At 56.3% G+C, this 27,940-nt stretch overlaps 2 protein-coding genes across 5 annotated transcripts; both read left to right on the top strand.

The window, feature by feature from the left end:
* The first annotated feature begins 7,153 nt into the window (after nt 1-7,153).
* Nucleotides 7,154-8,834, top strand: ABHD16B (abhydrolase domain containing 16B). The gene has a single exon (XM_043479109.1). The coding sequence runs from the start codon at nt 7,357-7,359 to the stop codon at nt 8,767-8,769; it is 1,413 nt and encodes a 470-aa protein (XP_043335044.1). The 5' UTR covers nt 7,154-7,356; the 3' UTR covers nt 8,770-8,834.
* A 1,704-nt stretch (nt 8,835-10,538) lies between these two features.
* On the top strand, nt 10,539-26,624 carry TPD52L2 (TPD52 like 2). Of its 4 annotated transcripts, XM_043479113.1 has the most exons (9): nt 10,539-10,698; nt 13,092-13,237; nt 14,957-15,105; nt 15,952-16,011; nt 19,740-19,841; nt 22,663-22,689; nt 23,441-23,482; nt 24,493-24,541; nt 25,064-26,624. In XM_043479113.1, the coding sequence occupies exons 1-9, from the start codon at nt 10,680-10,682 to the stop codon at nt 25,157-25,159; spliced, it is 690 nt and encodes a 229-aa protein (XP_043335048.1). In that variant the 5' UTR covers nt 10,539-10,679; the 3' UTR covers nt 25,160-26,624. The 4 variants fall into 4 exon arrangements, with proteins under 4 accessions (XP_043335048.1, XP_043335049.1, XP_043335045.1 ...); XM_043479114.1 differs by lacking the exon at nt 15,952-16,011; XM_043479110.1 differs by lacking the exons at nt 22,663-22,689; nt 23,441-23,482.
* Nucleotides 26,625-27,940: the final 1,316 nt, after the last annotated feature.

Genomic DNA, 27,940 nt, shown 5'->3' with positions numbered 1-27,940 from the left:
GAAGTGACTCTTCCCACTGGCTCCCAGTATGGCCACACCCGGACTGCCCACAGCTGCGACATCTCACCAGGAGCAACCCTCCTTTCTCCCAAACACTCGGCCTCCCCCCTCTTTGGTTTCCTTCTTATCCTATTTAGATTTTATATTTTCTCTCAAAAATACCACAAGTGTTAGCATCCCCATCCTCTCCTGGCTTCTCTCTCTCCTTGCCTACACCTAAGCGGCTGCTCTCTACCAGAGAATCCACCAGCAGACCTTGGACACACCTGGTCCGCCTGCATTCCTCCCAGGTCACTGTGCCCTGCCTACTCCCCACCTTCCTTGCTGGCCTCCCTGCCTTCTGGAGCCTTCCTCCAGCTCGAGCCCCACGCCTGCCTCCAGGACTCCTCCACAAAGCAGTGACCGCTCAGAAATGCAAACCTGAGTCTGGAACATTCCTGCTGAATCTCATTGGCTTCTGAGTAGTGGCTTCCTCTCAAACCCCTCTCCCAAGTCAACCACACCCTACATGATCTCCATGAGCTCCCCGCCCCCCCCTTTCCTGTCCTCATTTCTGCCCCTGCTCCTGGGTTCCAGCCACACTGGTCTTACTTTTATTCCTCCAAGATGCCAAGTTCCTTTCAGCCCTAAGCCCCTCCCCAGGCCAGGCCCCCGCACCACAGTCTAACTCACAGTGAACTCACCACTTTCCTGGTCTCAGCGCCTGCCCGCTGTCCTGCCCTTCCCACTCCAGGTGGGCGACTACTGGGTGTTCCCTGCTGAAAAGCCCTTCTTCATGCTAAGTCCTTATTCTCCCCAGCAAGCACCATGGGGGCAGAGGTAGACTGCCCTGTCCCCAGCCACTTTGCAGCAGACGCTTCGTGAATAGTTAAGAAAGTGAGGGGGGGATTGGAGGCCAGTGATTCAGTTCATCACCAGGCGCACAGGAGGTGACTGAGGAGGAAGAACTAGCTTCCTCTGGGCCTCCTGGAATCCAAGGCAGGACACCAGGCCAGGCCCAGGCAGTGGTCATCACAGCCCAAGGGATTTGGGAGACTCCGGCCTGCTTGGGTCCCAGGCACTGCCTCGGACTTTCCAGGGGGCTTTGCCATGGAGGGCGCCCGGGCATTTCCTGCCCAGTCTCACTCCCTGAGGCCCCAGCCCTGTGGCCCTGCTCCTTCCTCCCCCGCCAGGGGGGTTTCCACCCAGCCCGAGCCCCGCTATTTTTAGCTCAGGGAGCAGGACCAATCCTGGCCCCATCACTTCCCCCAGGGAGCCTGGGCAAAATGGGGGCTGGGCGCCAGAGGCTGGAGAGGTGGCGGCCTGGCAGCCCCTCCCTTTCTTGGCCCCCAACTCCCCAAGTCACCAGCATACTTCTTGGCAGCCCAGGTGGCTAGTGCAAGGGCCCTATGGGCAGGGGCTCCAGTCCTTCCTTGGGTCGGGTGGGCCCAGGGCCTGGGTGGGCTACCGCCCACTTCCTGCAGCCTCGCCCCAGCACTTCAAAGGCCGCTGGCGGCCCTGTGGTCACTCCCGGCTCCCACGCAGCCCAGCCGGAGGGGCGGGCCGGGCGCAGGAGCCCCGGCAGCCGAGTCCTGCCCCGGCAGCTTCAAAGCGCTGGGTGGGCAGCCCTGTGGTTATATCCCCGGGACAGGCGGTGTGAGGGGGGGGACAGGAAGGGGGAATAAGGGGCCCCTCTGCTTCTGTGTCCTCCCCACCCCACTGCCTTCCTGGGTGGGCTTGGGGCAAAAGCGCAGACACTCTCCTGGCCCCAGACCCTGTCCTGGGGCCTGGACGCCTGGGGTGGAGATGCCCTGGTGGTGTATGTTGTGTGTGGGGTCCAAGTGGGCTCACCCTGGAGTGCAGCCCCCCTAGAGAAACCTCAGAAACCAAAGTGGGGGCACCCCTCCTGGACTCCTCAGGGCCCTGGCTGAGCTGAAGGGGTGCGACCAACAGCCTTTCCTTTCTCCCCCATCCCCCCTCCCTTCTCGCCCCACTTTCCTGCCTGAAGCGGGGGCAGCTGGGAGGGGAGGGGACAGACGGAAGAAGGGCCTGCCTGTCTGGGCCCTGGAGCGGCCCTGCCCCCACCCTCCACGGAGGTGGGCTGGACGGGCTGCGGTGGGCTTGACCTCGAGCCAGCTCCCCAGGGACCCGAGAAGTGAGAGGGGTGGGGGAGCCAGAGCCGGGAGCAGCAGACTTTGAGAACAGAGAGTGCCTGTGCGCAAGTGGGGGAGGAAACTTCCAGGGTCCCCTGGGGTCAGCTCCAGGACAGTTGCCATTTTTAATCTGCACAAGAGACTTAGAAGGAGCCGCGAGGGCTGTAACCTAGATCCGCTCCAGCCGCTCCCAGCAGTGCAGCCCAAGAACAGCCCCCTCCCCCTGCCATGTGCCCAGACAGGCTGAGTGGACCCTTGTGGAGACCCCATCCAGGGGCCTCGGGGGCCTTATGGGGTCCTGCCTACTCTGGACTGGATTTGTGCCCCACTCCCGGTCTCCAGACTCTTCCCCTCCTCCTCCATCTGGGGTGTAGGTGGAGGGCTCATGAAGGAGCCCCACTAGTGAGCCCCCAAGCCTGACACCTGACCTAAGCAGAAGTCGGCTTCAGCCCACCCACTCAGGCAGGTGGGAGACCCACACCCCAGGAAGGATGGCCTAAGGCCACCCTTGGGCCTAAGGACAGCTACCCCTACCCAGTCCACACCCAGGCTGTCTCCTGCTCTCCAGAGGAGAGCTGAGGGCTCAGCTCCTGAGACCCCAACCCTCCCACCACCCTTCCAGCTTCTTTACTCTTGGGGTGACTGCCGAGACCCAGGCTGCTGCTGGGGGTGGAATGGGGGCTTCCCAGTAACAGTTTCCAAAGAGGAACTGCCACACCCCTGGGCAGCAGGAGGAGGTGACCAGTGCTGGGGTGGGGACTCCAGCTCCCTCCAGTTCTCAAGGACCTCTGTGTGGGCCACCTCTTTGGAGACACCGCCCCCATTCTGTCTCACCACCAGGAGAAAAATGTTGATAGTTCTGTGTGGAGGAACCAGGAAGGAGAGGCAACTTCTGTGCCCTCTGGGGACCTGGGTCCACCCCTGCTACGGAGTCTGAGTCCCCAGGAGAGATTCTATGGGTGGGGACCAGGGCTCCAGCTGGGGAGGCGGCTGGGGCAAGTGGATGAGAAGCCATCTCAGGCCCTCCACTCTGGTCCCCTTCCCACCACCACCACTGGTTTTCAGGGACCCATGCTGAAAACGTACCATGCCAACCCCCAAAACCTGCCTCCCAGGCCAAGTGTATCCCCATCTTTTCCATCACCCCCAACCTGCACAATCTCCCCTTGCCAGAGCCATGGCTGGCTGAGATCCAGGCCATGGTTTCCATCTGGCCACCATGAGAGAGGCTGGCCAGTCTGGGGGTCCCACAGGTGAGGGGCCTCCCAGGGGCAGTGGGCAAAAAGCAGGGCTGGATTGCCTGACTGAGGGAATGGCTCCTGGTGCCTGGTCAACTGGTCAGGATCAGTCAACATTCATTAAACTTATAGATACACAGACCAGCAAATACTGAACCACCACACTCCTGGCCATGCTGGGGAGCTCCCTACATGACTCAGGCTAGCACAAGTCTTTGGAAAAGCAATCTGGCATCCCCCACTACCTCGGGGCACACTTAGGACTCTGGTGAGGAAGCCCTGAGAGGGAGGGTCCTTGGGCAAGGGTGCTGCTGGCAGCCACGGCTGAAGGGAAAGATCTGGAAACCTGGGTCCCCACCAGCAGAGGGGGCACTGGGGCATTAGTGTATCATGTGGAGAGGAGTGACTGCTGGCATCTGCAGGCATGCAGTGATGCTCATGAGAAAGGCCAACTGCCCAGCAACATGCATATGATAAAATACCCCACTAGCCGGGCCTGTGGGTGGGCATGTCTGTGGGCAAGAAGAGAAGGTTATGGTCTCTGGGTACAAGAGAGGAGCCTGGTAAGGACTGTTAGCTTTCCTGCGCCCTGCATGACTCATGGCAGGGAGCCCATGTGACACTGTGAATAACATCATGTAGCCAGCACCTTACATCAAAGCCTGGGGGGTGGCTGCAGCACTGGGAAGGATAAGCCCACCTCCAGGGGCTCCCAGCCAGCAGTGTACCTGGAGTGTGAGGTAACGTTCCCAGTTGTGCAGGGGACCCTGGGGACCATCTCAGGAGCTGGGCTGCGTGCGGCCTGTGCACAGTGCAGCCCCCAGGGGTGGCTTCTTTACCCTGACAGGGGGGCAGTGGGAGGGGAGGCTGAGACTGACCTGCAGGAAGGCAGGAGAGGGTGTAGGCGTGCATGGCTCCCCACAAACCCCGCCATCCGTGAGGGCGCCGGTAACTCTGTGACTCCAGATGTTCAGCAGCTGTCTTGGCCATTTCCGCCCTCCTCTGACCCCGCATCCGCCAGGAAGCGTCCCCTCCTGGCCTCAGGCTCCCAGCCACCCCCCACCTTCCCTGCACCCCATTTCCTGAGCAGAGGCGTTTGTGCAGACTCAGCTCCCCTCCCGTGGGGCAGCGGCAGCTTTCCCAAGGACAGCACTGCCTCAGAGCCTGGACGCCCCTGTGAGGGCTCTGATTCCACCCCCGCCACTCCAGCCTCTGGGACTGGTTTTCTCTCTCTCCTTCCTTCCTTCCCTGAGGTTGGCAGCCTACATCAGGGCCTCTGGGGAAGCTGAGCAGAACTGGCCAGGAGGGAACCCTGCTCAGCGGGGGAGGGTGGGAGCCCTGCAGGACGGAGGCCAGAGGTCAGAGAGCCCAGCCGACCCAGGCTGAGGGGGTGGGGGGGAGTGCATGCTCAGATGTCGCCTGGTGGACACTGCTGGGTGGCCTCTGGGCCACTGCTGGGTGGACACTGCTGGGTTCACAACTCCACCTTCCCTGAGCAACCTGGTCCAGTCTAGTGGGGTCTCCTGGAGAGAAGATAGCTGGAGGAGGGCTCCTTTCTTGTCATGGGCCTTCCTGTCTTAACAGAGCTGATGGTTCTGGGGCATTTGGGCTCCCGTGGGCTGGGGGTCAGGGCTCAGGCCAGACACAGGTTAAGGGCTCTGGGGGCGGGGTCAGCAGCCCCAGCCTGCTGACCTCTGCTCCCTCTCCTCCAAGCTTCCTGCTCCTCCCAGGGAGCCAAGGGCAGGTAGGTGGGCCTGGCCAAAGGAAAACCTCTATTTCCAACCAAGATGGGAGGCTGCCCCCAGGAGGGCGCTGCTCCTCTGCACCACACCTGTCTTTGCGGGACCATCCTGCAGTATGCCCCACTGCATCCTCTGTGTCTGCCGGGACTCGGACTGAGGACGCCACAGGGCCTCTGCTCTGCTGCTGGGGTTGCTCCTGAGGGCTCACAAGATGAACCTGGAGCCTCTGAGTCTGCACTTTCCCCCCACCCCCCATGCTAGGATATGAGTTTATGAAAGAGGTTCCTAGGAGAGGAAATGCCCACATCCTCCCCAAGGTCCCATCTCTACCTCTGACCTTAGGGCTGGGTGGACAGCTCAGGAGGGCCAGGACCACCCACTCCCCTAGACAGCTGTGCCCATCACCTGACCCAGGTCCCCCTACTGCCTCTGCTGCCACTCAAGATGCAGGAGAGAGGTGAGGTGGTTACAGGGCAGAAGAAATAGGAGTAGAGCCCTTGTCCAGGGGGACAATGGACCCTGGGCCACCCTCTCGGGTCTCAGGACCTAACTGATGAGTGAAACAGCCCAGAGTGGAACAAGAGCTGGATGATCAGGAAGATCTGGACCTCAGGGCCTGGGGGGAGGTGTCCTGGGGGTCGAGTTTCCAGATTTAGCAAAAAATCAGGATATCCAGTTAGAGTTGAACTTCAGATAAGCAATATTTTCATATGAGTATGTTCCATGCAATGTTTAGGACATACTTATACTCAGAAAGCTTCGGTTGTTTGCTTGAAATTGAACTTTAACTGGATTTTCTGTATTTTACGTGGCAATGGGGGTGGAGGATGGACATTCAACCCTCTCAGCTCACTCACGGCCCATTGACCCCTCCTGCCCACAAACCCCAAAGGACAGCAGTGATCTTCAGCTCTGCTTCCCAAGCCAGGTGGGGGCTGACTGGGCCAGCAATGCCTCCAACTCAGCTGCACAGAGCATGAGAGCAGAGCAAACTTGGGCCTGGAGCCCCTCCCCAGAGGGCTGGACTCCAGGCCTCCTGGGTTCCAAGGAGTGGGCTGGGTTTGCCAAATTCCCTTTTAGGTCCATGCAACTGTTGAAGGCGCCCCAGGAGCCTGGCTCTTCCCTGCCTCCCTGCCCCTGGGGACTCTGTCTCGCCCTCATCAGGTGGGCCAGCTCTCACTGGTGCAGGACAGAAAGGAGAACCCAATAAAGCCCTCCAGAAAAGAGGAAGGGACAGCTTGTGGGGTGGTTTCTGGGGGAGGAGAGCTCAACCAGGGGCTCAAAATGAGGAACACTGGCCAGGAAGGACCCACCTGGAGAAGGTCATTGCCTCTGCAGGCGCCAGTGGAAAGAGGATCCAGAACAGGCGGGGGTTTCCAGCCTGCATTTACCCCTTCCTGGGAAAGAAGGTGCGGAGGGCCGGGGCGCAGGCAGTGAGCAAAGAGCCCCAGCAGCTAGCCTCCACTGCTCCCCCAGGGACTTCCTGAGCTTTGCCCCTGCCCCTGGAGTGCTGGGCAGAGAACCGCTCCCCCAACCCACTCCCCTCTCCCTCACCCTGCCTGTGGGGGAGCCAGGGCCCATGTAGCCTTTTCAGACTCTCACAGCCTGATCCCCAGGGCTGCTTCCCCCTGCCTCTGGTCCCTCTCTCACCAGGGTGGGTATTTTGGAAGGTGGGCGGGTGGTTCTCACCGCAAGCTGGTTCAAGGTGGTGGGCGGCCCTGCATTTTTCTCAGTGAGACCCAGTAAGAGGTCAGCACTGTTGATTTCCGACCTGTGTGTCCACCTACAGCTCAGGAGGAGAGGGCGGGGCGCTGCTCGGGCTTGGGTGGAGGTGGGCTTGCCCTTAGGCGAGAGGCTAATGAAATCTCGAGGATTCGGGTTAGAGAAGGCCTGTTGAGGATGTGGCTGCGCCGAGGTCCTGAGGTTGTGTCCTGGGGGGCGGGGCAGAACTGGGTCTACCACGCCTGCGAATCTTTTGTGCGCCCATCACGGGTCTCTCCCCAGGCAACGGTGACTCACAAAGCCGGCCCGAGCCAGGCAAAGGCCGACTACCCTGGGCCCCAGCGGGCCCAGGTCACAAAAGCCTCGAGGGCCAAGCCCCAAAGAGACATGTCCTGAGGCGGCCTAGCGCGCGCCCACCCCTGCCACCGCCCGCTGGGCCGGGCCTGGGCCTCCCACCACCACCGCGACCCCGGGCCGGCGACTGGGTCTTAGGGCTCGGTCAGCACTCAGGGCCTCGTGCCCATGTGCGTGGTCTGCTTTGTGAAAGCGCTGGTGCACGTGTTCAAGATCTACCTGACAGCCAACTACACCTACAACTTCCGCGGCTGGCCGGTGGACTTCCGCTGGGATGACGTGCGCGCCGCCGCTGGGAGCGGCAGCAGTCACCGCGCGCTGACGTGCGCGGCGGCCGCGGCGGGCGTGTGGCTACTGCGGGGCGCAGCGCTGGGCGAGGACTCGCCGGTTCGGCCGCCGCGCGCGGTGCGCAGCCAGGCGCAGTGCCTCCTGCAGCAGATCCGCGAGCTGCCCAGCCAGCTCGCCAGCTACGCGCTGGCCCACTCGCTGGGCCGTTGGCTTGTGTACCCTGGCTCCATGTTCCTGATGACGCGCGCGCTGCTGCCGCTGCTGCAGCAAGGCCAGGAGCGCCTGGTGGAGCGCTACCGCGGCCGGCGCGCCAAGCTGGTGGCCTGTGACGGCAACGAGATCGACACCATGTTCATGGACCGCCGCCAGCACCCGGGCAGCCACGGCCGCGGCCTGCGTCTGGTCATCTGCTGCGAGGGCAACGCCGGCTTCTACGAGATGGGCTGCCTATCGGCGCCGCTGGAGGCTGGCTACTCGGTGCTGGGCTGGAACCACCCGGGCTTCGGGGGCAGCACAGGCGCGCCATTCCCTCAGCATGATGCCAATGCCATGGACGTGGTGGTCAAGTACGCGCTGCACCGCCTGCACTTCCCGCCCGCACACGTGGTGGTCTATGGCTGGTCTATTGGCGGCTTCACGGCCACGTGGGCCACCATGACGTACCCGGAGCTGGGTGCGCTGGTGCTCGATGCCACCTTCGACGATCTCGTGCCGCTGGCCCTGAAGGTCATGCCCCACAGCTGGAAAGGGCTGGTGGTGCGCACGGTTCGTGAGCACTTCAATCTCAACGTGGCCGAGCAGCTGTGTCACTACCCTGGGCCGGTGCTGCTGCTCCGGCGCACACAGGACGACGTGGTCAGCACGTCGGGCCACCTGCGCCCCCTGCCGTCGGGCGTCGTGGAGGGCAACCGCGGCAACGAGCTGCTCCTGCGCCTGCTGCAGCACCGCTACCCAACTGTGATGGCGCGCGAGGGCCTCGCCATCGTGACCCGCTGGCTGCGCGCAAGCAGCCTGGCGCAAGAGGCCGCTTTCTATGCACGCTACCGCGTGGACGACGAGTGGTGCCTATCCCTGCTGCGCTCCTACCTCACGCGCTGCGAGGACCAGCAGGAGGACGAGGAGGCCTGGGGGTCGCATGGGCTAGCCTTCCCCTGGCTAGTGGGCCAGGGCTTGAGCCCGCGGCGGCGGCGGCAGCTCGCGCTGTTCTTGGCACGCAAGCACCTCAAAAACGTGGAGGCGACCCATTGCAGTCCTCTGGAACCCGAGGACTTTCAGTTGCCCTGGAGGCTGTAGACCGTGCTTCTGCAGGTCCCTTCCCCACCCCCACCCCAAACCAGTAAAGCTGGCCCTGCCCTGGATCCCGACCTGGTGTCTGGCGGAGGATGGGGGAGTGCAAAGGGATCTTGCACTCTCTCCCGCACTGGGGTGTCCCCTCTCTCCTGTCTCTTTTTCTCTCCAACACTTGTGAACCGTTCCAATCTGCTCCCAGCTGGTAAAGGGAATGCAAAGATTAACCTGACCCAGTTTATGGGAACCCTGTGTGATGGATGCCTTGGCACCTGGAGAGGATGGTGGGAACACAGGCTATGGGGCGCCAGGAGGCATCCATCACCTGGCCTGGGTTACAGGATGACTGAGAAAGATGCATGTTGAAGGGTCTGTGAAAGTCACTCGTAACTATGAAAGGACATTGGCTTTGGAAGGGCTGTGACCTCCTCAGGAGTGCAAGTGCAATGCTGCTGCTTCATAGGGTTCCTCCACCCCACTCCTGGCTTCTATAGGATGGGGTTCACCTTGCAACCACAGATTCAGAGTAAGTGGCATATCCTGGTGGCAACCACAGATTCAGAGTAAGTGGCATGTCCTGGTGGGACTACAGACACACCTGACTGACCACTCATTGCTTTGTTCCTGGCTCAGGGATGCCATATAGAATGAAAGACAGGCCCTCTGCCCACCACCATCTGTAATATAGTTGCTTCCTTACCACCTCCCCTAAACTGAATGAAGCAGGGACTACCAGATGTTCCCAACCGCTGGGGATAAGAGCTGGCCAGGGTGGGTTCAGCTAGAAACTGGAAAAACTGAAAGAAGGTAAGTGGGGCAGGCATGTAATAGACAACAGCAGAGCAAGACCTGGCCTGGATGCACCTGGGCCGGTGCAGGCAGAGGCAGGTAACTAGGGTGACCTGAAGTACCAGGAAGACCTGTGGGTAGGTGAGCTTTGAACTGAGAGTTACCCAGGTAAAGGAAGGAGCTTCCTTCCTAGGGATCAGTACATGCAGAGTGACTTGGCTGTTAGGTGGAATGCTGTCCAGAAAGGTCAGATCCTTGAGGGTTTGAATACCACTAAATGGTTGCTTGCAGAGGCAACTAGGTAGCCAAAGAAGGGTAGTTGTGGGACTTGTTTTAGTGGGACCGGGTTGCCTAATGGCTACATGCCTCTTCTTTGACAAATCTAGGAAACTCTTCTCCAGAGTCATCTGGAAGCAACTCAACTAGCTGAGTGATGGCAAGTAACTCTGGCCTCAGTTTCCTCATCTGTAAGGGTGAGGGCCCCACCTGGCTCACCAGGTTGCTGTCAAAAGGAAGAGAACACAGTGCCGAGGGTGGGCGCCTCCAGCCCGGAGAGGGAACCGGTGGTCATGCCTTTTTCCGCGCAATCCGCATACGCTTAAAAATCTCTACAAAAAGGAAGGGCTCAAAAAGAAAAAAATCCCAAAGTCAGGGGGTCAGGCCTCAGAGCGGCCTCAGTCTGACCCGCGAAAGTAAGTGAGCTGGCAGTGGCAAACACGCTGGGGATCTCCAGCACGCCCAGCTCCAAACTCGCATAGCCCGATGAAACACGGTCCTCCCACTTCCCACCTTCCTCGAGCTCCTCAAGACCGTTCTACCTGTGTTTCTCGCTGGTGGACCGGCCTCTGTTTCCGACTTCGTCCGCAGCCTCGGCCAATCAGGTTTAAGAGGAACGGGGCCAAAACACTCTCTCGTTGGACACTGCTCGTAGGGGGCGGGGCGAGGGCGGAGCGCACGTTAAAGCGGAAGTGGGTCGTCGCGCTGCTGATTTCGTAAGCCGCGGCTGCTGAGGCGGTTCCGCTGGCTGCTGTGTACGCGGCGAGTTACACCTGGTGCGGCCCACTCGGCTCCCACTGCTCCCTCGAACCGGGTCTCAACGCCAACTGCGGCCGGGTAGCCATCTAAACATGGACTCCGCCGGCCAAGGTACCTGTGGGCCTCGCGTCGCGTGCTGGGCTCTGGGCCTCTCCGCCTGCGCCCTCCTACCCCGCTGTCCCTCTTCAGCTCCCAGGCGCCTGGCCTAGAAGCTGCAGGCAGACGTTCCGCCCCCGGCTGGGACTGCTCCGAGCACTGGTTACCCGGCGCCCTTCCGTCGCCCCAGAGTCTTGGGGTTCGTCACTACACCCCCGCCCAACGCTTGCCCGGCGGGCCGCCCTCAGATCCTGCGCAGGGCCCTTGGGGACACTCCATCCGGCCCTGGACGCGGGCCGAGGTGCCGAGCGGCGCCGGGCGGGGCGGCAGGGCGGGGAGGGAGGGGAGGCAACGCCACTCTCGCGTTGGGCGCAGCGCCCCTTGGGAGGCAACACTGCTCGGAGCCCAGCCTACCTCGGAGTTGTCTCGAGGAGGACGGGTGCAGTGAGTCAGGGGCACACCCAGCATACCAGGCCTCTTTCTGGAACAGACATCCCAGACCAGTTTGAGGTGGCCGCGGCGGGTGTGGAGCGGGCCCAGAAGCTTGAGATTTTGAGAACGTGATACAAGTGTGTCTTCCATCCTGCGGTTCTAGAGGATGTGGTGATTAAAACTACGTTGATGTAAATTCACTGGATAATTTCAGGATGTTCTTCTATTGTTTGATCTGTATGGGCATATTAATTAAACATCAGAATTCGTCATATGCACTGGATTCTGGTCATAGGAATGACAGAAAACACTGAGCACTTGCTGTGTGCCAGACACCGTACCAAGTCTGTTTCTGAGATATTTTTTCCATTTTCAGAATAACCTGTTTAGATTGGTCCTTGTATTACCCCCATTTTGCAGATAATTATACAGGCTGAACTGTGACTCACCCAGGTGAGGGGCTAGCCCCCAGTGTTGCCTACTGAACCAGCCAGTGCTTGTTCTCTGTAGGTCCTTTGGTAAGACACTTTCCTGCCTTGGTCTTCTGTAAGTCAGGGGGTCTTCCCCAGTGACTGGGCAGTGCCCAGCATGATTGGTGAGTGTACAGTTTCATCTGGGGGTGATTTCCGTGGGATCCAGTTTTAGCTTTATAGGTAGACACTACCAGTCTGTGAGGGTTGGTTTTTAAAAATAGAAAAGTTGTAAAGACTTTAAAGCATTTAATGAATTTAAGTATTAAGTAGGTTCAACGTAGCAGAAACAAACGATGTAAGTAAAACCACATTGGTTGATCTAAGTTAAAAATTTGGATCAATTGATTTAAGAGAACAAAACATGCTTCATTTAGTGAGCATCTCTAGAGCATCATAGAAGTGCCCGACTCTAACTGTGTGGACATGTGAAAGGAATGACACAGCCAGCTAAGTAGAGCTTCTTTGCTTTTAAGTGCGTTTTATTTTTAGCAGACTAGGATTTCCAAAGTAGATAGGCATATCTGCAATTTAAGACACTTTTATTTCTTTGCAGCCTTTATGCCTTTTTATTTATTTAGTTATGTGGCCAAGCCAATTGACCTGTATCTTAGTTCATCAACCAGGGATTGAACCCAGACCCTCTGCAGTGAAAGCACAGAGTCCTAACCACTGGACCACCAGAGAATTCCCTTTAGTTTACTTTTAAGTGTGCCAAATACCATACAGAGCTTGTTTGTTCACAGAATGTGCTGATCAAAAAGGAAGATGTTTTCAGTGTTTGACTGTACAACATACTAAACGATGGTCATGTGTTTGAATTGAAAAGAACTGATACAGACCTATTCTTGTAAACTAGCTCATACAGGAAAATGCATTTAATATGAAAAAAACATTTGATGCAGGGATTGAACCTGATTTGGATGTAGCGAGGTGTGTGAGGTAGTGTTCCCCCTGTGTCTTGCTGCAGCCTCCATGCTAAGGAATGCGCATTGAGGCTGAATTAAACTGGTTTTGTTTTGGTGACTCCCTACAGGGCCTGGATGACTGTGTTCCTGTGTGTCATCTTAGCCTGTGCCCTGGCAGAGCAGCTGATTAGAAAATGGTGCTGACTGTGTTTACAGCTGTATTAAGTTCCTTCTCTTAAAAAAAAAAAGGAAGATCTGTTAGCTCCAGCTGTTTTGTTTGTAGCAAAGATTTTCTGCCCATGAAGAGAGTATTCTACAGGAGAAACCAGATTTAGGAAATGGCTGCCTTGTGCCAGCATTTCTGGAACCTTAAGAAGCAACTTATGTCATCTGAGATGTGGCTGCTATTTGTTTGGTGGCCATAGCCATCATTGTAGAACCTTTCAGAGAAAAGGCATTTTCTCCATATCCTGTCTTGCCCCTCTCCCCAGGGTGGGGCGGAATCTCTGCCCACTTTATTCGTCTGTGACTTCTTACTTGATGCACTCTGACCACGTTTTTTTTTTTTTTTTTCCTGACCACATTTTGTCTCTGGCAGATATCAACCTGAATTCTCCTAACAAAGGTCTGCTCTCCGACTCCATGACAGATGTCCCTGTGGACACAGCGGTGGCTGCCCAGGCTCCTGCTGTCGAGGGTCTGACAGAGACCGAGGCCGAGGAGCTCAGGGCGGAGCTTGCAAAGGTGCTGTGTCTTGGCTGTACGCTCAGGGGTGCTGTGAGGTCCTCTCTGCCTAAAAATGAGCTGGAGTGCTGGCTGTGCTCCAGGAAAATTGCCCTGGGAGCCCCACAGAATCTGTCCTCTGCAGCCTTGGCTTGTGTGTGTCTGGCACTTTGCAGGCTCTCTGTGAGAGGAGTGTCCACGGCTGCTCTGAGCACTCCATCTGTTGCGGGTTTCCCTTTTGGAATAAACATGACATTTTCAAGATCCCACAGATGTATCTGCCCCTGGATCTTCATTTTCCTTCTTTTTTTCACGTGATCTTTTCAAAGTGAGAGTTACTTAAGAAGAACTAGGAATTAAGAATAAAAGTCTCTGCATATAATTTTTATTCAAACCAACTGCCAAGAGTGTTTCTTTTTATGATGTGATACAGAGCCTGATAGTGATTCACTTGAGATTCCAGAATCTGGGGCAGTGCACTTGTCAGCATCAGTCAGCCGGGGGTTGGAGCACACTTGTCGCAGTTCTCTGCTTCATCTTGGGAGACAAGCCTATCCTGATAACATCCTGGATCCCGGCTCGGGTCTGAGCAGAACTGGTCGTGTGAATGAACCTGACCCCAGGACCAGGTTTTAGAATGCAGAGGAAGCCATCCTTTCTGAATTGAGCAGAGGTTAAAGGAGAAGCAGCAAGAAGTCCCAGGAAGCCTGTGTTTTGCTCTTTATTTCAGGACATACTGGTTTAGAGAATAAAACCACAATGTCTTTTTCAGAGGTGAATTGTAAACTGAAGATGCTCTCAGGTTAAAATGTCAGCCTGTGTGTCCATGGGCTGTTAAACCCATGTGCCCACGACACCATAAACGGAAAGTTAATGTCACCAAGTGTCACTGCTGGAGTGACTGGTAATAGTTTGGCCTTGGGTGATCATTGATTTTGAATTGTTTCTTCAGTATTTTCTAAAGCAAAATCTAGTGATTAGCCAGATAGGGCTCTAAGCGGCTATTAATGCCTTAATCCAAACAATCACTTTTTAAAGAAAGGATGGTTTTTTAGAGTAGCTGTTCACATAGAAGCTGAAACTATTGAGAATCTAAAGCAGAATGGCTCTAAAGGATGCTTCTTTTTGTCGTCTACTCTTTAAGACATGAGAACATTCTGGTCTTTTTTGTCAAGATTTTTCCTGTTGTCCAACTCAAACTACACTAAGCAAAAAAAATTTTCTTTGGACTTGTGTAAGTGGCTTTTGCCAAGGCTTGCAGCTGACCTTGGAAACACAGATGTCCTAAGGGTTGTTTCTTTGTCATGTGTGTCTCTGGCCATCCATCCGTCCGTCAACTCTGCTTCCTTCCCTCTGTGTATGGAATTCCCCCTGGGTGCAGATGCGGCTTGCCTGCCCACCTTCCACCTTTTGTTACCCATGCCCAGATCCGGAGCCCAGACAGAAAGGGGCTGCTGTCTTCACATACCCAGTCCGGACTTATGACAGGCCTGACTTGCCATCTGTGGGTAGACACTCAGCTGAGGGGAGCAGGACAGTTCTCCAGAGAAAGTTGAGGTGCTGGTACCAAATACAAACAGAAGCGATGGCCACTGTAGACTATTCCTAAGACAAGTTATGTTTCTATAAATGGAGAATTCTCATGTGATTCTGAGAAACCCTCTTTGTAGCATGTATAAGGATGTCAGTCACTTCCTGCCATAGTGGTGGTTGAAGCCTGGTAACTGCATGCTTTCGCAGGTGGAAGAGGAAATTATCACTCTGCGCCAGGTGCTGGCAGCCAAGGAGAGGCACTGTGGCGAGCTGAAGAGGAAGCTGGGCCTTTCCGCCTTGGAGGGCCTGAAGCAAAATCTCTCCAGGAGTTGGCATGACGTGCAGGTCTCCAATGCGTGAGTGTCCGGTCCGCCTGCTTGAGGGGGCCTTGAGTCCTGGGGGTGAGGTGTTCCCCCTGGAAGCTGCCAGCTCATGGCCCTGAATCCTTGCCAGCAACCAAATCTGAATTTGGTTTACTCAGAGTTTAGAGTCTGCATGTATGGTTTTAAAAGGTGGTGAACATGCTAGTTGTCCCAGCAGAAATTGACAAGACTATGTCTCAGGGTCTAAATTGGAGAGAATACAAATTAGGTGCTTAATGAGACTGGCTTTCCAGTGGTCCCCATAGGTCAGTGTCTGCTGAAGTGGGCATGAGTCCTTCTTGTGAGCGTGACATGATCATGGCCCCAGAACCCCTGACCCAGCTCTGGATTTGGGGAGTGCAGATGTGTGGCTCCTCTGAAACATATTCTCCAAGGAGGCGGGGTGGGGTGGGTGGGAAATGTTTCACATTGTCTGAGAAGCTGTGTCCCACTGAAAGACCAAATCGAATTTCATAAATCTCACTTATGAAAAACCCAGTTCCCTGTCTTAGAAACTGGTAGGCTTTAAACCCAAAAGGTGGCTGTCAGAGTTGCGTTTGGGGCCATGGCAGTGCCCTTCATGCTCCTCACAGCTGTTCCCCAAGAGACAACTTCTGCTGATTGGGCAGGCCTGCCTTCGGCATGAGGAGAGCTAGCCAGGCCTGTCCATGCCTCTCTGGCCTCACCCGGCCCACTGACAAGGTCCTGAGCAGAAGCAGGCTGGAGAGCCAGTCTTCCTGCCAGCTGGTCCTTCTGTTTTCCTTGGAATTTCATGTGCAGTTTGAAACCTGCATTGAAGTAGTTTTTCTAAATAATTTACCACAGACTTTCTGTTTTTAGCTACATGAAAACTTCTGAGAAACTCGGAGAGTGGAATGAGAAAGTGACCCAGTCAGACCTGTGAGTGCCTCCTCCCCTCCCGACACGGCTTTCAGGGATAGGAAGGCCAAGCACACTCAGTTCAGCTTATTAGCTGTGGCGTGTCTTGGCTGTTTTATTTTTCATATAATTTTATTTTTCTCAAACACAAAATATCCTTTTAAACTCTACTGGAGAAGAGTGCAGGCGCAGAAGGAAGTTCAGCCAGCAGATGGCACTGGGAACCCTCTCCTGACGTGTGTCCCTCAGATAAGAGGCCAGAGCGGGGGTCAGTCTGGTGACGGACTGGTGGTGCTCCCCTCCTGCAGACCTGGCTCTCGCTGTGGTGCTCTGGGGCTTCACCTCCACTGAGGGGTGGCTCTGGAGTCAGCGCAGCATGGGCTGTGCGGGTCAGATCTTGAATTAGCTCCTTTGGCCTGAGAGGCGAGCACAGAAACAGCCACACAGCAAAGAAGCGGGGCATGGAACCCTCATGGTGGCTCTGTCTGTCAGAGCTTAGGCTCAGAAGGACTCCTGGCATTTTACTTGAAGTCTGTGAAATAGATAATGGCACTTCATTTATACTCTAGTCTGATTATATCCTTTGAACTGGGTGGTGCAGTGTTTTAAAATCGTTTTCTGGGATGTCTTGCTTAGAAGGAAGAACTGTGGTTGCCAGAAGGCATGGGCAGAAAGCCCTTCTGCATTGGGCTAAAAGGAAACAGTTACAACCCAGCTTGTCTTGGAGGTGCCTAGAAGCCCAGGTTGGCCGGCTGGCCATGGAGCCTTTGCAGCCTAGGATCGTGAGGGCAGCCAGGCGCCAGGTGGGTCTGGCGGTTGGAGTTTCCACGCTGTTGGTGTGGCTTGGTAGGGTGGCCCCTGGCTGGAGGCAGGCTCACAGTGCTGACTGAGGCTGAGAATCGCCTTGGGAGGTCTTGGTGCTGTTCTGGAAAGCCAGCTGCCAGGGAGCTGCTGAGGCACTGCTTCCCCAGATCACAGTTCTGACTCCTCTGAATGGACTCCATGGCTCTGGGCCTGTAAGTGTGGCTGGCAGGATTGGCTCTTTTCACGTGCTTCATCAGGCAGTGGCCGTGGCCATGAGGTCTCAGCTCCAGATCTGTTGGGAGAGTTGTCAGGCCTGGAGAAGTCTCTGCAGTGACAGCGCAGGAAGCGGACAGCATGAGACAGCTGTTCTGCAGTCTCGGGGTGCCTGGCTGGTGGCTGCAGGAGGCCATTACCGGGATTCCTTGCCCACAGCCTCTGGAGGGGAAGGTGTGGCTGGAGCCAGTGCCCTGTCTTCCCTAATTCTTGTGGTTGTGGATCCCTTTCAGTGAATGAGAGTGTGGCCAGAAGGGAGGAAGTGAGGTGTTTGCAGCCTGAGTGCTCGGCTCTGGTGCAGTGGTGCTGTCGTGAGCAGGTTGATGCCATTCGGGGGTTTCAACCCAGCTGTTGATTCAGCAGCCATGCTCTCTATTGGTCATGAAGTGATCACCTCATGGGATCCTTTCTTAGGTAGATCAGAATTAAAATCGTGCTTAGAGTGAACATCAATGAATCTCACAGTCACTTACTGGCATATCAACCTATATGGTCGCAGGTGACAGAAGGTACGGCTACAGATAGTGTCAGCTTAGGAGGGAGGGGTAGACCTCGCCTGGTGAGAAACCCCCACTCTAGGCCACCCGCATGGGGCTCTGACCAGCACTCCCAGTGTGTATCACCCCCCCTTCAGCTCTCCCCACAGTGAATTTGTTCGCAAGCGGCTCCTCTGTGCTTAAGGGGGCCTGGTGAGGCAGGACCGTATCTTCCCATCCTTGTAGCCCAACAACAAGGTGGCTCAGTATGGGAGTCATTGGGCTTTCACTGGGGTCAGGGAGCTCACCTCCAGCCAGTCTGGGATCACGTGTCCCCACTAGTGGGAGGTGGGGACAGATCCCCAACCCCCATAGGTCTGCAGGAGGTCTTCTCCCCGGAGAAGGAGCATCCCGCTGGCCCCTCCCTCTCACCGACAGTCAAGCAGCGTGGCATAGCCTGGTGCTCTCAAGCACAGGTTGGGCTGAGTTATTGGACGCAGACACATCCTGGCCTCTGCACCACATCTGTCCCAGTGGGGTGCTGCCCTACGGAGTAGCCCAGAGTGGCCCTAGTGCCTGAGCACCCTTCTGAGTTGCCCTCTGGACGCTCCACTTCTGTTGCCATGTCTTGTGAGACGCCAAGACAGGCCATGGTTTAGGGGGCAGCTCCGGGTGAAGGCACCATCAGGTCAGAGGGTGCCGGAGGGAACTGCAGCACAGTCCATCTGGAAACCCTCTGAGAGGAGGGTGTGGACTGTGGGTTTTAGTGCGAATCATCTGGAGCCTAAAACAGACGTGTTCCTCCACTGGGGGAAGCTTGTCCAGGACCCTGTTGTCCAGATCCTTGGGTCACTGGACAGGTTGGTTGGATGTTGAGTTCCTGTTCATTTTAGTTCTGAGACTGTGTCAGACTGTCACTGGGGGGGAGGAATTTTTGGTTGTCAGGTTTTTTAAGGCCTGGAGTGAGAATTAGACATCTTATTAGTTATTGAATTCAAAAAACCCAGAAGCATAGTCTTCGGCAAGGATTTTGGAACTTGTTTTCTACCTGCTGTTAACAGTATGTTCAAGAATTACTGATCTTCCTGGAAACTAAGATAAACTCTATGCCTTAGTGACTTCAAGGTATTTCCAGACTTGCTGGGAAGCAGTTCATGCTTTGAGGGCCAGGCCCCCTGTGCTGTGAGGGGCCACTGCCCAGAAGAGGAGGCCCTCCAGAGTGCTCGGACCAGGCTGTCCCCACAGAATGGGGAGTGCAGGGGTTGAGGCACAAGGCCGGCCTGAGGGGTGTGGTCCCCAGGTGCTCACACAGGGGCTCTTGCAGGCAACGGTTGGGGGTAGATGTGGAAGGGGGCCGAGAAACCCCAGCCATTGCCATCCAAGCCCACCCCTGTGACCTGGGATGCCAGGAAGGCTGGAGTTGGTGGGCACCTCTGCCATGTTGAGCTCTCTTTTCCTTGGGGTGCCAAGTTGGCTCGGCAGGAGCCTCTGGGTTTAGGCTGCTGTGTCTTCTGTTTGTGGTGGGGGCTGGCGGCTCAGGGTTGGCCCAGGGGTGTCCTTGCCGTCCCTGTGGCCCAGGCAGCCCACTGGTGCCTGTCTCACTGCTGTCAAGGTCACAAGCTATCTTGTGGGTGGGTGGGGCAAGAGATCTCCACAGGGTGCCAAGACCACCTCCTTGAGCCAGAACAGTGGCATGAGGTGGAGCTAGGTCTCCCCGTTCTCAAAGGACATGGTAGACACAGAACAGGAGGGCTGGAGGGGCTGCTCGGGGTCTGAAGGCCAGCCGGGCACCGCCCATTTGAGCTGCCAGGCTCAAACCCTGTGGGTGCAGTTGAGCTGTTCTGTCCTCAGAGGACTGCCTTGGATAAGAGAAAAGAGAAGCCATGTGAGGTCCCTAGGGGCTTGTGTGCCTGAGCTCTGTGGACTTGTTTGCTATGGAAGTCGGGAAGGTAGAGAAGTGAGTTTCCACAGGGGGAGGAGGAAAGCCTGAGTTATAGGAAGAACAGAAGACAGGGTTATTGCAGGGTGGGGGCAGTCATTACCTGGCAGTGCTGCTTTGTCCATATGCAAGTCCCCTCCCTGGGGGCCCGGGTTACCGGCCCAACCGCCCCCTCTTCTCTGGTCGCCTTGTCTGTGGCATACGGGCTATGACTGCACCTTCTGTATGATTCATTTAACCACTGTTTCTCCTTCCAGCTACAAGAAAACCCAGGAAACCCTGTCTCAGGCGGGACAGAAGACCTCAGCGGCCCTGTCCACCGTGGGCTCTGCCATCAGCCGGAAGCTTGGGGACATGAGGTGAGACTCCCTGGTCCAACACCTCTGCCCTGAGACCTGGGCTGAGCAGGTGGGGTTCTAGGGTGTTTAGATCCATTGGAGGGTCTGGTCTGCAGGAAGCCTGCTGGAGTAGGCAGATGCACCTACCTCAGGTGCTTCTCAATACCCACAGGTGTGGCCACACCAGCCCCAGACCGGTTGGTTCACAAACCTGCCTCTACTGGCTGCTCTTTGCCATTCCTTTTTCTTGTGGTGAGGTGTGGGGGGGTCCCTGTGCCCATGGGTGACTGTACTTGGGGTTGGTGAGGGCTGTGATTCTTGATGATGTTCATGGAGGACAGATGATTCTGGCCTGGGGGCAGTGGCAGCATGGACAAGTCAAGGACAAGCATGGCGTGTTTGCCTGGCTTGCTCTTGAGAGTGTGTGGCTGTACACTGGGGCCCCCAACCAAGCAGTCTGTCTTGGAAGTGGATAAGACCCTGGGGGCTGCCTGAGTGCCTCTGAAGCAGGCCAGGGGAACTGGAGGCCAGCACACAGCAGTGCCTGCCCCAGCCTGATGGCCATGACACTCCCACACCAGACTCCACCCTGAGTTTCCTGCTCTGGGCTCTGCTGCTGCCCCTCAGGCCTTCCTCTGGGTTGTTGGGGTGAATCAGTGAGAGCAGCGGGCAGCATGGGTCCGCCCCCTCGCCAAAACCCTGGACTTGGCCCTGGGTTCTGCTGCCGGCCCTGCCCTGTCCCCTCACAGCTGGTAATCCCATGGGGTTGCTGTGGGCCTGGCCTGCTGAACTTTGTGTTGAGGGTCCGCCCAGCCCTGTCCCTTTACTTCTCACCCTTCCTGCCTGTGCAGAGTACGCATTTCCCCACCTCATGGCCTGAGGGCGCCTCCTGGGCCTCAAGGTGGGAGCCCTGCCCTGGCCACTGGGCCACAGGCACTCACCAGCCCCGGGACTCACCCAGTTGTGCAGAGGACAGCTGGTGCCCAGAGCCATGATTACCTTTTATTCTTGATCGTTTGGTATCATTATACCTCTTCACTCCCTCACCCTCAGCTTTTTATTTTGAAAAAATTTAAACCTTTGGAGAAGCTGAACAGTCAGGGGGCATCCATGCCTCAGGGGTACTCCCCCTGCACTAGGGGTCCTTGCAGACTGCCCTCAGATGCAAGCCTGGCCCATGGTGACCGTGACTTGGACACAAGAGGGACCCCCAAGTGGGGCTTTGCATAGCAGCCAGGAGGGCCTGTGGCCATCGCTCCCCCAGGCTTTGCACTGCTCAACATGTCCTCCTGGATGAGTCTCAATTGGTTCTGGGTGGGATGCCCATTGTGGCCACCTGAGCTGGGCGGAGGAATGCCTGGCAGTGAGCTGGTCACATGCCCCTCGTGGCCTGGCCTCGCTCCCAGGGCCTGTCACCAGGTGGGGGGCGCTCGCTCCTGCTGACGCCTGTTCTTTGCTCCAGAGGCCAGGCTGGTGATAGAGCATCTGAAGCAGGTGACAGGATTGCCTCGTCCTCTTCTAGGAATGTTCTCTTTGACTTGCCGTGTCATGCCCTCGTGTTCAGTGTTCTCACTGTCGCACATGTTCAGAGCGTCCTAGGTGGACGTCAGGCGAGAGGGTAGAACCCCTGGTGCAGGCTAGCCCGCTGGGCAGTTCTCACACACGTGGCTTCGCTCTGGGAGGACAGAGCTCAGTGTGCCCCATTCTGCTTAGAACCCAGGGTGGCCCTGTTGTGGTTGGTGCTGTGCCTGCCATGTGTGAGCCCTGCTAGTGGAGGAACCGGCCCCTGGTCACGGTTCCTGTTGGCTGGGGTCTCATCCTGAGGCCCCGTGTGCCTGCTGCTCGCTTTGCTCTTGTGATCCCAGTGCTGCTGTGAACTGAGTCTGAGGGGCCTATCCATGTGTCCCCATTGCCTCACACATGGTCTCGGGTGGCTTGAGGTCGAGGCCCATTGACCTCTGTGGTTTGGAGCTCGAAGCTGACAGAGTTCTCCACTTCTTTTTTTTTTTTTTTTTTTTAGTTCTCCACTTCTTGACCCAGAGAACCAGGCCCAGGGGATTTCCCTCGCAAGTTGAGGGTCAGGCGCTGCTCTGTCCTTCAGGACAGCAGTCCCCCGGGTGTCTAGAGGGGCCCATCCAGGAGCAGGCCATTGAGGGGACTTGCTGCGTCCCTAGGGAAATGGATTAGCGTCAAAGGCCCAGTTAGAGTGAGGTCAGGCCTCCATCCGGCTAGGTGACCTTTGATGGGACAAGCACCTCTTCTCACTATCAGGCTTGTTCTCCTGCCGAGCGGAGTAGGTCCTGCCGCCCAGCAGAGCACGACAGGTGCCTCAGGCCATGTGACTGTCACTTCTGAAATGATTTTCATGTTGGGGTGGCCGCCAGGGTGGAGAGGGGAGCCGTGGCCCCTTCCCCCAGACCCCAGCAGCTGCCCTTGCATATGTTCTGGTTTTTTGGTTATCTTCTGTTATCTGTGTTGATGCAGCCAAAGCGTGGAGTGCTTGGGGGTGTTGCAGGCCCTGTCGAGGTGGCGGGGGGGCACACTGGCCCAGCTGGAGTGTAGGCTGATGGGGTCCCGGGTCCTGGGTGAGGTATGACCCTGGGGGCAGAGGAGTACCTCACGCCGTTGCTCTGCTTGTTTCACCGGGTTCCTTCTCTCCAGCCTGTGGTGGAGTCAGACGAAAGGTCCCTCATATGTGACTGTGTGAGCGAGGAGTGGGGCAGAGGCTGGACAGGGGCACGTGTCCTCCCCCAGCGGGGTGGTCTCGAACATGGGGCCGGGGTGGGACGGGACGCCCCTCCTAACGCTGCCTCTCTTCTCTCTTCCTGCTGCTGCCCCTCAGGGCTCGGCCCTTCCCACACTCCTTTAGGTAAGACTGACATGATGTACCAGGCAGGGCTGTCTATGCTTCAGGGCTGGGAGGCTCTAGCCGGCCCTAGGGGGCTGTGTGGATGGTGGGGGCAGCACAGCAAGATGGTCACCAGCGGTGGGACGGGTGCAGGGCTCCTCCTCTGGTTGTGTAGCTGGCTGGGCGCTGTTGCTGCCCGCTCTAACTCGGCCTCACAGGGTAGCCGTTGGCCCGCCCTGACTCGTCCTGGGAGGGACTGTGCTGGCCCTTGAGCCATTGTGTCCCCGGGTCTTCTTCCCCCAGGAGTGGTCCTGCCCTTGACAGGGAGCTGGTCTCCTTTCCATCCTTGGGCTCTTGGTCCCTGGTCAGACAGCCTTCTGAGTGTCCTTTAGCTCATGTTGATCAAGCCGCTCCTCCTGCTTGGAGGCCAGGAACTCCAGAAGAGTCGTGACTTTTGATATTCATACTTGGCCTGCTTGTTTTTCTGGGACTTGCTGTGAAATCACATGGGTTGCTTGGTGGCTCTTTGCACCAGAAATGTTTTTAATGCCTAATTTGAGGGCATCCTGTCCTGGTTCCTTCCCCCTACAGTACCACACTTCTGGGGCCATGCAAGGGGTACCAGGGTCAGTTTTCCTGGTTGGAGGCGGGGCTTGTGAGGCTTCTCTGTTCTTCCCTGGTACTGGGGGTGGGGCTCAGCTTCCTGCACGGGGAGCCGGTCCTATCCTTGCCTTAACTCTTCCTTCTCTGCTCCTCCCATGCTTCCAAGCAGCAGCCACTCCATCCGCCACTCCATAAGTATGCCGGCCATGAGGTAACGTGCTCCTGTGCCCCACAGCTGCCCGAGCCTGCTGGGACCCCACTGGGAGGCCGGTGGGAGGGGGTGGCTCTGGCTGGTTCATTGCACATCCCCCACACCCCCGACCAGGAACCACCTTCCCCTGTCAGTCTCTGGCTCAGATTTGGGAGACACCCCTTCTAGGCTGCAGAGCTGGTGGGGGTGAGGCCCAAACTGGGCTCTACCTGGGATTCTCCAGGGCTGCCCTCAGGTTGGGCTGGAAGGGGCAGGGAGGCTTGCATACACCAGAACCCAGGAGGCTGCCAGGGGTCTCCAAGCTTTTTACGGAGACTGTTTATCTTGAGAACAGCCAGAGCCATGGCCTGTTCCTCCTCGAAGCCTCCACCCATGCTCTCCTGCTCTATAGTGCAGCCTGGGTCCCCACAGAGCTGTCTTCATCCCAGAAGAATCTGCTCCAGCTGCTACCTCCCCTCCCTGAGCATGCCTGGGGGTCACTGACAGGCTGCCTCTGGTGGCCTGGGCCTGGGGAAGGGGTAGGGCGGGGGACCTGGGTCTGGCCTACTTGCTTCTCTGCCTCCTCACCTCTCTCTGCTCTTAAAATGGGCCTTAGTTTTCCTCTTGCTCGACTTCTATGAGAGATCTGTGTGAAGAACATGCGGAACTTTCAGTAACCCCAGGATGTGTGCACTTAGGGTGCAGCAGGATCATGTGCTCAGCATCCTCCTCCGTCCAGTCGAGGGGTCTGCTCTTCGCCCACATGAAGTCTGGGTCTCACCAGCTGCTGGCATGCAGATCCTCTGTCCTGCAGTTGGTGGGTGTGGCTGATCTCAGTTCTGTCTTAGGGGAGCCTCCAGAACATGTGTGTCCCCTCACCTTCTTTTGGCTTGTCACGTTTTTGCAGTGAGACCTGGGGATCTCTCTAGGGTCTCTCCAAAGGATGACCCTAACCCCAAGGCCCTTCACATTTAGGAGGGCACACAACCACATGTTCCTTACAGTACTGACATCTTTTTCTCTCTTTAAAGGAATTCTGCTACCTTCAAGTCATTTGAGGACCGAGTTGGGACCATCAAGGTAACTGACCTGGACCTGGGCTACCCAGTATGCTGGCTCAGGGCCTGTCACTCGTCACGTAGGTTCACGTGCAGTCACAGGAACTGATACTGAGAGCCCTTGTAGCCTGTGTGGTCTCCCGTGGTGACATCCAGCAGCATCACAACCAGGAGAGAACGCTATTGCAGTCATGACAGAGCACAGTTCATCCCCACGGAGACCACAGCCTGCCTTCCCCCACCCTACCCTGGGCAACCCCTAATCTGCTCTTCATTTCTGTCGTCTTGAGAAAGTCATATAGTACATGACTGCATGCATCAGTGTGCAGACTTTGGGGCCTGGCTCTTTCTACTCTTATTCCTCAGAGTGACATCCAGTCTATTGCCTGTGGCAGTGGTTTGTTCCTTTTGTTGCTGAGTGGCTTTCACATTACATACATTCCCATAGAAATTGACTTTGAACTCCTAGGAGGGGCATAGGTAGGATCTGTCATGTATGTGTCCTGTCTCATGCCTTTCTCTCTTTGTCTTTCCCCATCTGTAGTCTAAAGTTGTCGGTGGCAGAGAGAATGGTGGTGACAACCTTCCCTCTCCAACGGGGAGTGGTGACAGACCTTTGCCCGATCACATACCTTTCTAAGACTGTAGCGACTTTGCCTGGCCATGGAATAAGCACACCCTCATCGCCACAACTGCAACTTCGAGTGGTGGGTGTGGAGGACAATTATGCCATCCCCATGGAGACGTGGTCGCCGCACTCGCATGGGTCAGAGAACACGCCTTGTCCACAGATGCCTCCCCCTCTGTCAGATCAGCAGGTCTTTTCGCCATCCTGCCTTAGGGCAGGGAGTGGGCAGGATGGTGGGTCCCAGGGTGACTGAGCCAAAGCCAGGCTTCTGTTGGGAATCTCTTAGTTGGTCAGCATGTTTAAAGGGGGGAATGTGATAAGTGTAAAATGCGCTGTGTTTTCCGAAGTCTTTCCATAAGTCACAGAAGGACGAGTCATCCAGAAAGCCCTGCCTGATCTGCAGTTTAATTTCAAAATGCTAAACAGGAAAACTATCCATTTTTTGAGACCTTCCAGAAAGAAGCTGATTATCAGCAGCTGCCTAATTGTTACACTAACAATCTAGCTTTAACAAAAGCAAATTCTTTATTTTCTATAAATGCAGTGGGTTTTTCAAAAAGTAAAACTAAGCGAAGCAGCTTTAGCCTCATAGTTAGAAAGTATTTCTTTGGACTCAAGCTGAAATGCACGCCTTACATCGCCTTATGCTTTGTTTATAATGTTTTTATATACAAACGAGGATTCTTCAGTGGGTTTTGAGCATTATGTAAAACCCTGCATCCAGCCAAGGGGCAGCACGGCTGTGCCAGTGCTGTATTTTATTTCATGAGTGCACTCCATCCCTGTGTAGAAACTGGCTTCTCTCCTCTTGGTGACCACAGCAGCACCTGCTGGCCAGTGGGGATGGAGGCAGGAGAAAGACCAGCCCCTCCATGGAGGGCCAGCGCTGCCCTTGCGCAAGCCAGCCCTGGCTGGCTCCTCCCCGGTCAGCAGCTGCAGCCTGTGGGTATGCCACATGCCGGGGCTGGCAAGCAGCAGGCAGACCCTGCAGGTAGGTCAGGGCTGGGGCTTCGGGTCAGCTGGAACTCTGCTGTTGCCTTTTCTCAGGAGCTACAAAGATCTCTTTCTCCTCTGATGCTGCCACAGCCCAGCAGCCTCACCCCTGGCCCCATGTCTGGTGCATCTGGAGGGGCAGCTCTGTGCCTTACAGGCTCTTGGTGGGCAGAGACCTCGACCACCTGTGTGTGCTTTCGGGGGGAGGAGCCATCGGCTTAGCGTCCTCTCTGCTGGACTGTGATGTGCTGCCTGGTACCTGCATGTGCTGGTCACTTCAGACACTTGGGGGACGGGGGGGCTGCAGTCCACGCTGTGCCTTGGGAGGAACGCTGCTCCATGCTCTTTCCCTGGGGTTGGAGTCTCAGATGGGGTGTGGTGGGAAGGCAGGATGCAGGGATAATGACTGCATCCTGGGTTTCTCTTTTCCATAAAGTAAATAATGGTGATTTGTCAATAAAGCATTTCTTTGGGGGAAAACAGACTTCAGCTCATGTGATGTGTCTTCATTCGGAAAGGTGGCGAAAGAGTGGCCAGGTAACCGACCATATCCCCAACCGACCATAACCCCAACCATATCCTGTTGTCAGGAGCCTGCACCTTGGGGAGAGGCAGGCAGGAGACAGAAGGTCTCAAATGCAAATTTCAGATCTTCAGTGCCATGAGAGGGTGTGTTGACAAAGCTGGGGGGGTCTCTGGGGAAGGGGTATGGAGGATGGGGAGGAGCCAGCGAAGCTACAGTGAGTCCAGGCCAAGCTTCCAGAGCCATGCAGGTGGGCACTGTAGCAAGAGGGTAGCAGGCCAGCCAGCATTCACACACTGAAGGACTTGGGCCTGAACTCCTGAGGTTGTCCACTTGCAACTCTTAACAGCCGTGGTGGTATAGGAAGGGCATATGCATCCTCGACAGGTTGGATACCAGGCCGGCTCAAACCTGTTCCCTGCCAGACCCCACCTATCTTCCAATAACTCTTCACCCTCCTAGTGCTTTCTTCATGCAGAAACAAACACATGTGAATGTGTATTCTCATTCTCTTGCCATTCTTAACACTTCCCTGTTCTCTGCTTTTCCCTCTTAATGCTGTGCCCTGGATTGCTGGCTGCACCTCCCCGAAACTTCTGGGAGAGCCTCCGTTTGCACTGCCCTGGGGCACCGTGCAATGCCCCTTCTTCTGTCTTGGATGTGCCCAGTGGGAAATCCTTTTACTGAGAGCACTGGACCTCCTTTGGGTCAGAGAGCACGACTTGCCCCAGATGCAAAGGCAGGGAAAGTGAATGACTTCAAATTGTATGTGAATTGTATGTGACAGCACGGCAGTCCACACCACACAGCGTGAGGTGTGAGGCTGTGCCAAGTGGGGTAAGCACCTTCCTCCACTGCCTGTGGTCAGCATTTACCCTTGCTGATGATGAAATGGGTTCCAAGTGGTCTTCATTTATTTAGTATTTAAATGTCTTGTGAGTAAGAGTTTGCTAGGCCTTGTGGGGGACAAGGATGGCCTTGACATGGACCTAGCCCTCAGATGGCTCCCCTAAATAATTGACCCATGAGATGAGCTTTGAGAGCTTGAAGGGCTGTAGCAAGTGGTGGGACCGGCATTGGAGGGCAGCTGTGGCAGTCGCTTCCATGAAGTCCCAGTTTCCTGTCAGGGTGAGGATAAGAGTGCCCCCCTGACCTCACTAAAGGGCCTGTGAAGGGCAGGACTGGACTGCAGCCACTGTCCACAGTTGATGGTATTCCTGTCTTATTATCTCCAAACAGGCTGACTTATAAACATATTTGGCATGTGAGAATTCTAC

The sequence above is a fragment of the Cervus canadensis genome, chromosome 10 (genome assembly GCF_019320065.1).
Source record: "Cervus canadensis isolate Bull #8, Minnesota chromosome 10, ASM1932006v1, whole genome shotgun sequence".
In the NCBI taxonomy this organism is placed as follows: domain Eukaryota; kingdom Metazoa; phylum Chordata; class Mammalia; order Artiodactyla; family Cervidae; genus Cervus; species Cervus canadensis.
The sequence above is the reverse complement of the archived record's forward strand: the minus strand, read 5'-3'. Positions and strand labels throughout refer to the sequence as shown.